Below are 13,810 nucleotides of genomic sequence, written 5' to 3'. Positions count from 1 at the left end.
TGATTGCTATTCAGCTTTTGTCTTATCAGGCTGACAATGGCAATTACTCATTGGTGATTGTTTAGAGTATACGTATAATAAACACCTCCTATAAATGTTAATTGAAAGAATTAATTAAATTACATATTTTGAGTGAGGGCTGGAGAAGTTCAGTATTCTTGTCCATTAAAAGGAACAGAACCAAGGAAGGATATATTCATAATTCCCAAACCCGATGTCTATCAGATAATCCAGAGAGCTTTATAAAAATCCAAAATTCCAAGTACAGACCAACTAAAACAGTTTCCCCAGATCTACTGAATCAGGAAAATCTGGTAGTGGTACCAGAAGTAAACTACCTAGAGGAGTCATATGATCAGCTATATTTGTTATAAACTTTATTAGTATGGTTGTATGTAAGTAAGGTAATTTATGGAAGGAGGAGGGAAGGAGAAAGAGCGAGTGGATGACAAAGTGAGCATCAGCCTGGATGGTGCGCTCTCAGGAGAATGCGTGTGTGTGTGTGTGTGTGTGTGTGTGTGTGTAGGTATAGATTAAGTTGATACACACACATGCTTTTATTATTGTTGCTGTTTTAGTCAGAATCCAATACAGTGATATTATAAAGTAAATGCAGCCAGAAGAAAAAAAGCCTTGACTAGACCTTACACTCATATAGAGATTATAAGAGAATATTATCCCAAAGAACATAGCCAATCCTACCATATCAAGAAAAACAATGCTTTTCTCTCAGTCAAGGGACAAAGGGTTCTATAATGGGCTCTCATGGACTGGTTTGCAGTGGGGGAAATCACCCTGCATCATGAGAGGAATCTGTCTTTGAAAATTAATCAGCTGTCCTTTGGAGGGAGCATCTGTCTGCTTCGTGCCTAATTGTGCCTGTATCAGTAGGTACTTCTGAACTAGCTGTCCATGGAATTAATGGGGAGGATAAGACAACATTTAATCATCTACATCTTAAACTGATGGAGAGACCATGAAGACCACAGAGTTGGAATTTAAAGCCCATCCCCAATGGTCTCTATACAGTGGCTTACTGAAGTTATTTTGAAATAATAGTTCAGAATAAAACCAAGGCAAGATTATCAGCAGGGGCTGTTTCTACTATAATATTTAGTATATACAATCTTTTCAACTTGGGGAAACATATCTTTATTCTAGAAAAGTTACAGAAATCTTTGCTGGAGATATACATTTTCATGAAAGATAAATCCTTATTTATTTAAAAATCTTTATTTAAGGGCCTTGAATTGCATTTTTCTGCCTTCTTTTGTTTGTCACCATCACATGCACTCACAATGTCACTTTTAACTGAAGTCTCAACCATCCTCAGGTAACACAGGTAACAAGCGCATGTTACGTTATTCCAAGGAAGCAGCAGATGAGACAGAAATTATTCTGAGGAATACATTCAGGTTATTCTTTATAAAGGCATCACCTGTGATCCTAAGTGAATTTTCCAATTAATAGCCGTAATTCAGTATGGAGAAGTAATGGATATCTTTCAAGCATCACAGAGAATGATATTTTAAAGAAAGAAATATTTTAGGAAGAATAGTGGTAGGCCTGGGGAAGCACTTCTTAACTGTTAACTTATAACCGTATGTTTATTATAGTTGCTTATGAGATACAGTTTAGCAGCTAGCCTTATACATCTGATCTATGTCTTGATATATTTGATATATTTTCCTCATACTTAGCCTGAGGAAAACATAAGCACTGCCTCACTTCGAGGTTTAGGCATCCCATTAATCTCAATGTTGACTCTAATTCAGCAAATAAAGCTTATGTTAACAAGAAAATCCAAACAATGAACTGGAGGTTGAAGAGATTATAAAGTGAATCTCTGTTGCTCATTAGGGAAAAGAAAAAAATAAGAATGATCCTAAATTAATAGTAAAATTGTATATATCTAAGGAAATTTCCCATGTCTATACAAATCTTACAAGCACACAGTTCTGTCTATATTAGAGAACCATCAATTATCATCAAAATTATATTTTTTTAAGAAATTTCTTTAACATCACTGCTAAACAATGATCCCCTACCCCTGCCAATCTGAGATGTCACATTTCTTTCTTTTTTTTTTTTTTTAAGATTTCTGAAAACAGAATTATGTTGGATTTCTTACCAGGGAGGAAATCTTGACAATTAGGAAAAAATTTATGCAATTATTTTAAAAATATTGAAAGTGGTTTTTAGAGAAGTGTTTATTTTTATTCTATTTCCTCATATAAATTATATTTACTAAAACACTTACTTGGCAAAATATGAATCAGCAAGTGTGGAAATATTGTATCTTTTAAAATTGTATCTTTTAAAAAAATAGGACCTTTGCCTATTTCAACTTTTTAGAAAAAATTTGTAAATTTTGCACTAAATATTTATTATCATTATTAATATTTTTAAAGATTTATTTATTTATTTATTTATTTCAGAAAGAGGGAGCATGAGTGGAGGTAGGCAGATGGAGAGGGAGAAAGAATCCCAAGCAGACTACGTGCTGAGCATGATGCCAGATGTAGGGCTTGATTACCACCTGACCCCAAAGCAAGAGTCAGATGCTTAACCAACTGTGCCACCCAGGCAGCCCACTAAATGTTTACTATTAATAAAATATATTTTACTTATATAACTTATAGATAGGAAGTCATTAGTTTTATTCATTTACAAAATATAAATTTTTTGTAATCATAAATGCAAAAAAAATCCACGCATCAACAGAGATAACCAAGTAACTTAAAAGATATCAAAACAAAAATAAACCATCACTATATTTCTTAAAGAAATAACCATTCCTATCTTAATTATGTTTTATATATATGATTTGGTATTACTGAAACATTAAAATTTATGTATCATAAAATAAAAATATCTGTATTATAAATAAGCATTGGCAACAAAACATTTATCTCAATGAAAATGATAATAGGAAAATAGGAAATAATGTATAATTGAAATCTATGAATGGCGGAATCAACTTATGGTTGATCACACATATATATGCATATATATGCATTAATATATACTTATTGACTAAAAATTATCAAAATACAAGAGTTTCTGGGTTCACCTACCTTAAGAACGTCTCCTTGTGCTAAATGAAATGTTCTGGCTGAGATATTGATTCCCTTTCCTGCTTGAACCTGAATACTATAAATGCATTCATGGTTGTTTTCATAGTTGAGTGGATAATTTGGAGAAAGCAAAATTCCTTCATTATTTGTTGCAGATGCACCACATTCAGCTGCAGGTAAAACAGAATATTAAAGCACAGTTTAATAGAAAGCATTATCATTTTCAAGTAATGTAATGTATGGAAGTGTTAATGCATTTTATTTTAATTAGAACCTAACAGGAAAATAATGTACAAAATGGCTGTGTACTGTAGATGATTTATTCCCTCTCAAATAATATATGGGAAGAAGGAACAATTGTCCATGGACAGGACATTTGTACGCAAGTGGAAATATAAAATAGTTTTAGTATTTCACTCCTGCTCCAGGATGAAAAGGTAGCATGAAAAAGGATGAAAACAAAAGATTTTCAGGACATATTTTAAGTTTGTATATTTCTGGTTAATTGATTACTTTAAATTTACAATTTACTTCTTTTAAAATACATAAAAAAAGATAGATCAATTTTATTTTAGAATGATTCTTATCTGATCTTTTTATTTTTACCTTTTCTTGAATTTGACCCCTTTTCTCCCAATAGTCAGCATTCCCCTGACCCAAGAACTTCAGGAACAAAAAGGGAAATAAATACTATATTGTCTTTCAAAACTGATATAATGGGTATAAGCCATTAACCAATAATTGTAACAAACTGAACACTTTTGGAAAATGGATCACCTTTCCCATTTTAAAAAATAAAACAAATTAAGTCAGTCTCATAATCAATAAATTGTACTGCTAACTCTCCTGGATTAACTTTGCAAAATTTGAGGACATGTCTAACTACATAAATTGGGAATTTCTCCTTTTTTTAAAATTTAATTTTAATATTTAAAAAGCATGTAGCAATATTACAAAATCAAACAAGTCCTTGTAAGTTCCCAAACATATTTCTTATGTCTCAGAAATTCAATGAATTCAGTTTTCTATCAGATCTAATAACTTGTCTCATTTTACCATACCATAGGCCAGGAAGAGTTATTTTTTCAAAGTCTTAACTTATCAAGAAAATAAAGCAAGTCATTATGCTCCAGAAAAGATTTTTAAAATAATGATTCATGAGAATAATCTTAGGAAGTGTATAACGAGGTAAAATATAATGAATTGTTTTAACTTTTAAATACATTGTTTAATGCTTAAACATTTACAAAAATAACGCAAAAGAAGAAAGCCTAATGAGAAACGAAAATGATCTAAATGAAACAGTCAGTATAATGACAATGTAGTGTGAAATAGTAATAAAAACCAATGATGTGTTGCTAACAATCAGCCAGTCACATGAACTGCCACACAACTTAGCTCCTCCAAGTTCCTTTTAAAGTAAAAGGAAAGCAAAAAACAAAACAAACAAAAACCGTCAAAAACTCCCAATATCAATTTAAGTTTTCATTTTTATGTAACTTTTAAGCATGTTTGAACATAAAATAAGTTCTTGTAGTTATAGCCTTACACAATTATAATACCAAAACATGTTTACAAAATATAAGAATACAACTACACACACAGTAACATTTAAAATAGCAACATGTATCTAATGCGGAATAAGATTTCATTTTCCTGAAATTAAATTGCTCTTGGCAATGTGGATGAGGAGTCAGCTGCTGGCATATAGGCTTATGGAGTTTGTTATGCCTTTATTCATTTTTTTTAAAGATTGATTGATTGATTGATTGATTTGACAGAGAGAGAGAGAGAGAGAGATCACAAGTAGGCAGAGAGGGTGGGGGAAGCAGGCTCCCTGCTGTGCAGAGAGCATGATGTGGGGGCTCGATCCCAGGACCCTGGGATCATGACCTGAGCCGAAGGCAGAGGCTTTATCCACTGAGCCACCCAGGCACCCTGTTATGCCTTTAAATATACTATGCTGTGCAACGATTCCATTCTCCCTTATCTTATCCCTCTCTAAACTTTCATCTGCATGGTAGAGTATGATACCACGTATCCTTCACTTAGTGCAAATGAATAATTTCTATTTTAAATCTGTCTCATTGCCTTCTTACTAGCTTATTAGAATCTAGGTATACTTCTGGGAAATAAGGACAAATGTAACAGACCACACGGATGATGCAGAATACACATGTATTTTTATCAGTCAGATTATTTATTAGAGAATACACACAGTTTTAACTGTTATAGAATCAGGGAGTTCTGAGAATACATCCTTGGATGCCAGCTTGCAAAACACCGATACACTGATTTGGAGCCCAGGCTTTAATAAGATGCGGAGATTCAGTTTCCAAAATTAAGGGGCTTAGTTTTCAAAATTAAGCTCTATATTCTACCTATATGGGTTTGGCAAGTTATTTATTTTCTCTAAGCCTCAATATTGTCATTATTGCCATGAAAATAATAACACCCTCCTCAGAAGGAAGCTTTATTTGTATATGTGAGTTGATAATATATGTAGAAAATACACGTAGAGCATTTAGCATGGTGCTGGAGTACAATAAGAGCTTGAAAATTAAAGCTATCATTATGAATATTTAAGTGTTAATGCTCATGGTAGTACTATGTGCCACATACAGAAAAAGAGTTTCAGGATACTTACATTATCCCCAGTGTGACTACCTAGGTGTAGAAAGACATTTATGTATGTAAAAAAGCCAGGAGATTTTTCATTATTTTGGAGAATCACTTATAATATTAAAATCATTTTAGCAGCTTGTATAAACTGAACAAAACAAAAATGTTCCCCCCCCAAAAACAAAGCAATAAGTTACATCATTACTCATGAAAATACATTAGTAATTTATTGTTAAATTCTCAACATTTAAATAGATGGTGTCTTCTACCATAAATATTATTGGGTCTATGTTGTATAATTTAATGGAAATTTGCTTTTATATGAAAAATAACCTGCTTCTGTTATATTTTAGTATTTCAGTTGGTTTAAATGCCTATAAATGTGTTTCTAGTTGGTGAAATAAAATCAGGACTCAAACTAGAATGGACGAATTAAGGGAGAAAATGTGGATTATGTTAGTACCTTTTTCATTTAATCATGACCATTGTATTTGTTCAGAGCAAAATGAAAGCACACTGTTCCTTGTTGAAAATGTACTGAGCATTTCAAGAGACCAATAAAGCATTAAATCAAGCATGGGACCCATCTCTGCATGGAGCCCGGTGTGACTACATGGCCTTCACACCCATGAAGCCAATTCTGTATTTTTTCCTCACAACAGCTCTGCAAGGTAAAACTTACTTTCCCTAATTTTATAGATGAAGACTCTCAAGTGAGCTTTCTTGCTAAAATCAACCAGTGTGTTTCAGAGCTGGGATTAACACTGGCATTTACATCTGCCATTGCCCATGGGATTAAAATTATAAATATATAATTTCCCTTTCAGATCAAAATACTTCTTTATTATGACAGGAGGCATTATTAATAATTAAATTAATGGATGCAGATTGAGACTATCCTAGATAAACTGGAATGCTAGGGCACTTTTTTCTTTATTCTTTAACAGTTGTATACACTAGTCCATTAAAAACTAAGAGAATTATTTTATGTGGACTGGTGTGTATCCTGGAGGAAGGAAGATTTTCACCCCACTTATAAGTTATTAGAAATAATTATTAATGTTCAGAATGATTGTGTCATTCCAAGGGAAGATCTTGAAATATAAAAAATGAGCATCAGTTCAGAATGTTCCTCTTATATATACACAGGAAAATGAACAAATCTTTTTTTTTTCAGTAAGAGTCTTAATAAAGTAAAGAATAAAGAGGAACGAGTTAAGGAGGAACTGATTTCACCACAATACTAAACTCCAGGAGCTAGGTGATTAATAAAAAATTATTTTTATATGTAATCTCATTTTCGATTTTATCTTTGAATTTCAAATATACCCCAAGCTGGCTTACAAGTACCCAATGTAGGACCAACATTTGATCTGTACAAGCTTTCTTCCTATACTACAGCTACAGCCCTCTTGCTTGACAACTGGAATTAAGTGGGGTCTAATGTTGAAATTAACAACAAACTTTGCACAGTTTGACCATATGCCCAAGTCCAGCAATGAACCTGTTTCTATCACTATTGTATAATAAGCTGACATAATATTTTCCAAATGCAGTTCTGATCTTGTAGTATGTGCCTCAAATATACTCATGATCAGCAAGTCAAAGTCTACAGTATGTCATGCAAGGCCATTTATACCATGAATCTAGTCTTCCTTTCTAACTATTTCCCACCTTTCTTTCCCATGCACCTTACAGTTCAGCTCTCCTGAACTCCTGGCCCTTTGCCCTGGCGTCATACTCAGCCTTTTTAAGTGCCTCTATTTTCTCTACATGTAAGCACCAGCTCTAGTTCCAGCGGATGTGACTTCAGGGCCCAAACAAAGAAGCAAATGACTTGCTATGGAATTATACTGTTATGGTTCCTCCCAACATCAGGTGGCTGTGATTATGAAATAAATAAAATAACGTCACACTGAAGAATCAGGGATAATTCTCACAAGTAACAGTCATGGCTATAATGTTCATGAATGTCCAGAAAAAAAAAAAAAAAAAAAAAGTAACTGCATTTTCATTGTACCGGGCATGAATATCACAGCAAATTTTCACAAAACACACTAAAAATGAGAAGATACATAAGTATCAGTAGACTATCCTTGAACATTCTTTTTTTTTTTTTTTTAAGATTTTATTTTATTTGACAGAGAGAGAGAGAGAGATCACAAGTAGGCAGAGAGGCGGGCAGAGAGAGAGGAGGAAGCAGGCTCCCTGCTGAGCAGAGAGCCCAATGCGGGGCTCGATCCCAGGACCCTGGGATCATGACCCGAGCCTAAGGCAGAGGCTTTAATCCACTGAGCCACCCAGGCACCCTAGTATGCTTAAACATTCTTAAGGTATGTTAAGATCACCTGAAGGGATAAAAACTAGCAGCAGAACAGCTAGCCCTAAGAGAGAAGAATGATGGTTAGTTGATTCTGGCAAAAGAAGTTTATATAAAGAAGCATCAGTTACATGGGAAAGAGCTGTTTGAGTAAAGGAAGTCCTAGAAATCCGAGTCAGTTGAAAAACTGTCATGATCGCCTAGCCATAGGGACATTTATGGCAAGTCTGCAGCTGTCACTGAACAAATACAAATCTGTGACTCACTACATCAGGGCAATGCCAGGGTGGTTTTCAGGCAGGTGCTGTAACAAATTGCATATATGATGTAACATATATAGGAGAAACATTCATTTTAATAAAAATAAAGCTACAGAGTCATTTTAATATAAACAATATTTTTGCTTAACTGGGTATCTTGGTAGAGAATGCATACTAGGATATTAAAGTGGCTAGAGGCAGATAAGAGTATGCTCTGATTTGGAAAAATCACAAATTGATTCAATTAACAAATATTTATTAAATCCTTAGTATGTTACCGGGCATGAGAGGTACAGTCTTGAAACCCTCATAGAATGTACTTTATGACAGAAAAGACAGATGTTTACTATATACTCATTCAAATAAGCAAATAATACTGAAATAAGCAAATAATAAGCAAATGATACTGAAAACACATAATGGGGAGCCTGACTTGTTCTGAATAAAGTCAAGACTTCTCTTAAGGAATGAAATTAGTAAATTAAAGGCAATAGGATAAGGCAGGTTGGTGGAAAGAATATTTCAAACAGAAAAAAACATTTCTGAAAATATTATGGGGGTGAGGGGTTGTGACATGTTCTGGGAACTGGTATGGGAGAGGTTTTATTTGTGCAAGTTTGAGCTGGAGGGAGGTCCTTGGGGATGAGAGTTTCTCTTGTTGTTTATCTGTTATGATAGGGAAAAAAATGTTTTTCTTAGGTGTGTATGAAAGGGGATGTCACTAAATGTGAACTGTTTGTTGTTCTTGTGGGGGAATAGCTTTGTTTTTAAGCCTTAGAAAATCAGTTGAAGAAGATGAAGAATAGAGAAGTAGATTGAATGAGACTTGTTCATAAAATATTCGAGATTTGGGGTCAGAAAACCATTGCTTGATAGTTCAAGGGTTGCGATGGTTTCTTGAAGTATGGTAAACACACTTTTTTTCCTCTACTGTAACATAAGTCCAGCGCCTTGTTTCCTTCATGGTTTGGTCTAGAATAAATTTTATGTTCTTGATAACTGATGTCATTAATTTCTAAAGCCAAGTTTGTTAGTATGACCTTCCTGCAAAATAATCAATGTTAAGATATTAATAGGTGGTAATGTCTCCTCTGTCTAATTTGAACTGGGAGGTCATCTTTTAATCATAGGAATTCACAACATAAAAACATTATATAATTTAGCAGCATATTAGGGAAATATTTTTGGAAAATAGGCATTTAATACTTCTTATCAAATATAAATATTTGCTGTGTAATCTCCAACCCAAATACCATATGTTATGACACCTTTATTTTGTGAAAAACAAACCCTAGCCATATAAATATTTTTATTTAAACATAGAGATTAAGAAATCTATGCAAGTTACCCATATGAAACTCCTTTCTGAGCTGAAAATAATATGTTGATAAATGTAGCCTTCCTTGGATTGGAGTAGAAGAGATATGTGTACTGGAATCTGGTGATAAGAGTACTGCTACAGTGAGGAATTCACTAGAGCAGGGATATCCATTGAATTTCAATTTTTTCTTACTTACTGAAAAACAGGCCAGCCCATGCATCATTAATCTCCATTACTAGGGTAAGAAAACTGGTAGCATCAATGGTGTGTGTATAGCCACGTATTTTCAGATAAACTGGTAAAATGCTTTTCAGTAATTTGGCTGGGAAATTTGACAAATGTCTATGATCAGTGAAGTCTGCAGTTATTTTTAAGAATTTGCATTGCAATTGAATCTCTTCTTTTAGGCTATTTTGAGAGCACCACAGGTTATTTTAAAATTGTTTTGTGAAAGCGGTTAAAGTAAACTTGACTAGGATTATTCAAAAAACTTCAAAAAATTTCAAACTTGAACACATGGTATGCTAAGTCAAATAAGGTATAACATTAAGTAGAAATATTATTGTCCATATGCTTAATTATTACCAGAGGAAAAATAATGCTAATAATTGTGTTTATATAGAAAGGGGGGGCTGGCATTCAAACTGTCAAATCCATATCAACCACTTATTTTATGTCATATATGTAAATTTACCTTTCTTTTTAAAGTTTTTAATCAGTTATTGAGCCCATTATGTCCCAACTCTAATTTCTACTTTATTCATCAAATTAAGACAACATTGATTTTAAGAGGCATCATTATTTTGTGTCTCTAAGAAAGCAAAACATTGCCGATAATTTAAGATAGCCATTGATTGTGACATACATACCAACTTCAGAGATGTTAATTTTTTTGAAAGGGGCATCTAAGAAATTGTGAAATGTGATAAAATGTGTTAATAAGATTGAATACATTCAGGAACTCTTCTCTTAATATGCCTTTATGACTTAACAGTATAAATAACACATTAGTCCCATAGAACATTTTTGTCAAATTTTTTTTTTCTCAAATAGTTACTTAAATATAGCTTAGATTCTCATAAAGTGGTTAAAATTAGAGGGAAGAGAAGTATATTACTCTTCTTATGCCACGGCTAAAAATATGAGAATCCATTAGTATTACTTGTATGAAGTCTGGGTTTCCTTTCCTTCATTGTTCTTAGACAACAATGTCACTTTACTGGATTTTAGTTTTTCCAGTTTCTCCAAATATAATGCATTTATGTGTCCAAGTACAAACTACTGATTGTTAAAGTTATTTACAAATCAAGAGTTCCTAAAAACAGATTTCCACTGGAAGAAATTAAGTTGGAATTTGTTATTTTTCTTCTTAAAATTTCATTTTAATGCATTTTCTATATTCTTGGCAATCATCATTGCCATGCAGTTATTATTTTATGAATTAAGGTCATAATTAAAGAGCATAAGTTTAAAACTTCATTTTTTTTAAAGATTTTTATTTGAGAGAGGAAGACCACGTGCATGAGTGGGGGGCAGGTGGGGCAGAGGGAGAAGATGAAGCAGGCTCCCCACTGAGCAGGGAGCCCCACACAAGGCTCTGTACCAGGACCCTGGGATCATGACCTGAGCCGAAGGCAGACGCTTAATCGACTGAGCCGTCCAGGTGGCCCAAAACTTATTTTTACTAAATATACAATTTTCTGCCAAAAAGTGTGCAGGATTTCCTATAACCTGAGATTGTCCTTTCATGCTTCCTTTACTTCTATAAGCAATATTTAAGGTCTACTCTGATCAGTTTATGTGCTCATTAAAGATAACACTAACAATTATGCCTATGGATATGGATGTACTACATTAGGTCTTGGGGATAAGGTTCTTCTCATGGGATTTGTGGTCAGAAGAGAGACAGACATGAAAACAGGCACAACATTAGTGTGTAATCTGTAGCATAACACAAGTTTGCAATGATCTGGAATGGCAAAAGTGAGGCAATAATATTTTAAAGTAGTGGTAAGAGAATATGTCAAGGTAGATTTCACGGAATAGGTTATCCTTGATCTGAGTTAAAAAAAAAAAAAAAATCCCAAAAGTAATAAAAATGGTGAAAAAAGATCCCAGGCAGAGGGAACTGCTTAATGAACACACAAGTGGGTCAATCAGATTGCTATACTTAGGAGAACCAGTAGTTCATGTGCCTTTCTAGGAAACTAAGACTTTATCATGTAGGCACTAGAGATCCATTGGAGAATTTTAAGAAAAGAAAAAGGTGATCAGATTTGATAAACCCATTAGGGAATGGATTACAGCCCTGGGTTCCTAGAGGCAGAAAAACCTAGAGAATGTAATTATAGAACATCAAACAGGAGATGGTAAGTGTCTGAACTAAGGTGATAGAGGAAGAAACCGAAAGTAAAGGTTCTAGAACTTGGAAACCAGTGGGGAGTGGGGAATAAAAGAAAGGGAAAGGCAGGGAAGATAGGAGGAAGATTGGCTTTGAGTATGTTGATGAACTTATTTTTGTACATGATGAATTTTCTATGCCTGTGGGATATCACATGGAAAAGTCCACTAGGCAGGTAGACGTGCTTATAGTCATGGGACTGCTAGCGTAAGCCACACACACACACACACACACACACACACACACACACACGCACACACACACAAAGGCTGCATCCAGGGATCTGAATGAATTCAGAGGAAAAGCAAACTAACACCAGAATCCATGGAATTTCAGAACTCAGAGGCAAAAGGACATTCAAGGAAGGTGCTTTCATGAAAGAGTAGGGAGGTTTTAGATTCAAGGAGATTGCCAGCGGTGTTAAATGTCAGAGGGAGTTCAATTAAGATGAATACTAAGGGTTCACTGCTTTGATAATTAAGAGGCGGGAAGAAAGGGAGTAAGATAAAGCCTTTAATGATACTGGTGGTAAAGACAAGCAGAGAGACACAGGACAGCTAGGGGTGACACAGGCTTGAAGGAAGAGCTCTTTTATTGTTGTTGTTATTTTGGCTTGGGTTAGTTGTGAATTTTAAAAGATTTGAAGATGTTTATATTATAATAGTACTGAGACAGAGGTTCAGAGGGATTTTCAGAAGCCATCCCAATTCTGGAGACCTATTGGTCTAGTATCCTAAGACTAGATTAATAAAGAAATCAACTTAGGGAAATCTGTGTGATTTTTATTGTGATAGTTGAAGAAGCAGATTTAAATTCCACGTACACTATGATTATGGAACAACGTATACATAAGAAAAAATGCTATTAAAGAATATAGCAATAAATTCTTTAGTAGTTTTCAGATAAATGCTTAGTATTTTAAAATGCACTGAAAACCTGTGATCATTGTTCTTAGAATAGATTATTTTATTTTCATCATTTTTTTAAGACTTCATGGCGGGCTCAGATTGTTATTGATTTATAATGATTAAATTTTAAGCATATATTTTATTCTTTGACTACCTCATTTAATTCAACTGATAATAATAGATCTAAAAACTATTGGTGTAGTATCAAAAATGTTTGTATAAAAATGCTCCTACCCCACTTAATGATACAAGAGAAAATAATCTTTTAGGTAATAGTGATGTTTTTACATTTCCTGGTGAGTTATTTCAGTGAAGCAGACCAAATTGTAGTAACAAAATATTCTGAGAGTAAGACAATAATTACTAATATTTCTGATATCCCAAGATTCTAATATACTTTTCTAGACCCTGTGAAAGCCCAATTAATAGTGTTAACTCAATAACAAGACAGAAGGAATACTAGAATGAGAGAAACAAGTTATTTTTGGAATAAAAGTATAATAATAATGTTTGTAGAAAACATGAACAAAATATTATTCTTTCACCTAATAGAATTTAACTTTGTATATGCAAAGCTATAAACGAAGGGGACATACACAAAACAATGGTTAATAGAATTTAAGTGCTTTCTATACTAAGTGCTTTATTTATACTTTTCAGTGAAGTGAGCCTGTGTTTCTAAAGAGAAATGTGATGATAGGAGTGGCTGAATAAAGCTACCCAAGATCACAAAATTGGTAAAGATTCAAACTCAGATCTTTTTGTCTCCAGACCCCAAACTCTCAAACTACTAGTTGATATTTCTACTGAGAGATGAATAAGATACAAACTTCATAATCAAGGCAGGGACTGCATAAATTACTGTGCTACAAAGAAGGGGGTATGAAAAAAATGATAGTCT

The 13,810-nt window shown here is 33.6% G+C and overlaps 1 protein-coding gene across 3 annotated transcripts in view; it reads right to left on the bottom strand.

Annotated features, from left to right (window-relative positions):
* CSMD3 (CUB and Sushi multiple domains 3) overlaps positions 1–13,810 on the bottom strand; it is a gene marked incomplete at both ends in the record, with an annotated part of 1,233,164 nt that overhangs the window by 334,628 nt on the left and 884,726 nt on the right. For all 3 annotated transcript variants that reach the window (XM_080802411.1, XM_080802412.1, XM_080802413.1), the window contains one exon: positions 3,078–3,247. In XM_080802411.1, coding sequence (XP_080658537.1) covers positions 3,078–3,247 — 170 coding nt within the window. The remainder of the gene's footprint in view (positions 1–3,077; positions 3,248–13,810) is intronic.

This window comes from Martes martes, assembly GCF_963455335.1.
Source record: "Martes martes genome assembly, chromosome: 4".
NCBI lineage: Eukaryota > Metazoa > Chordata > Mammalia > Carnivora > Mustelidae > Martes > Martes martes.
The sequence above is the reverse complement of the archived record's forward strand: the minus strand, read 5'-3'. Positions and strand labels throughout refer to the sequence as shown.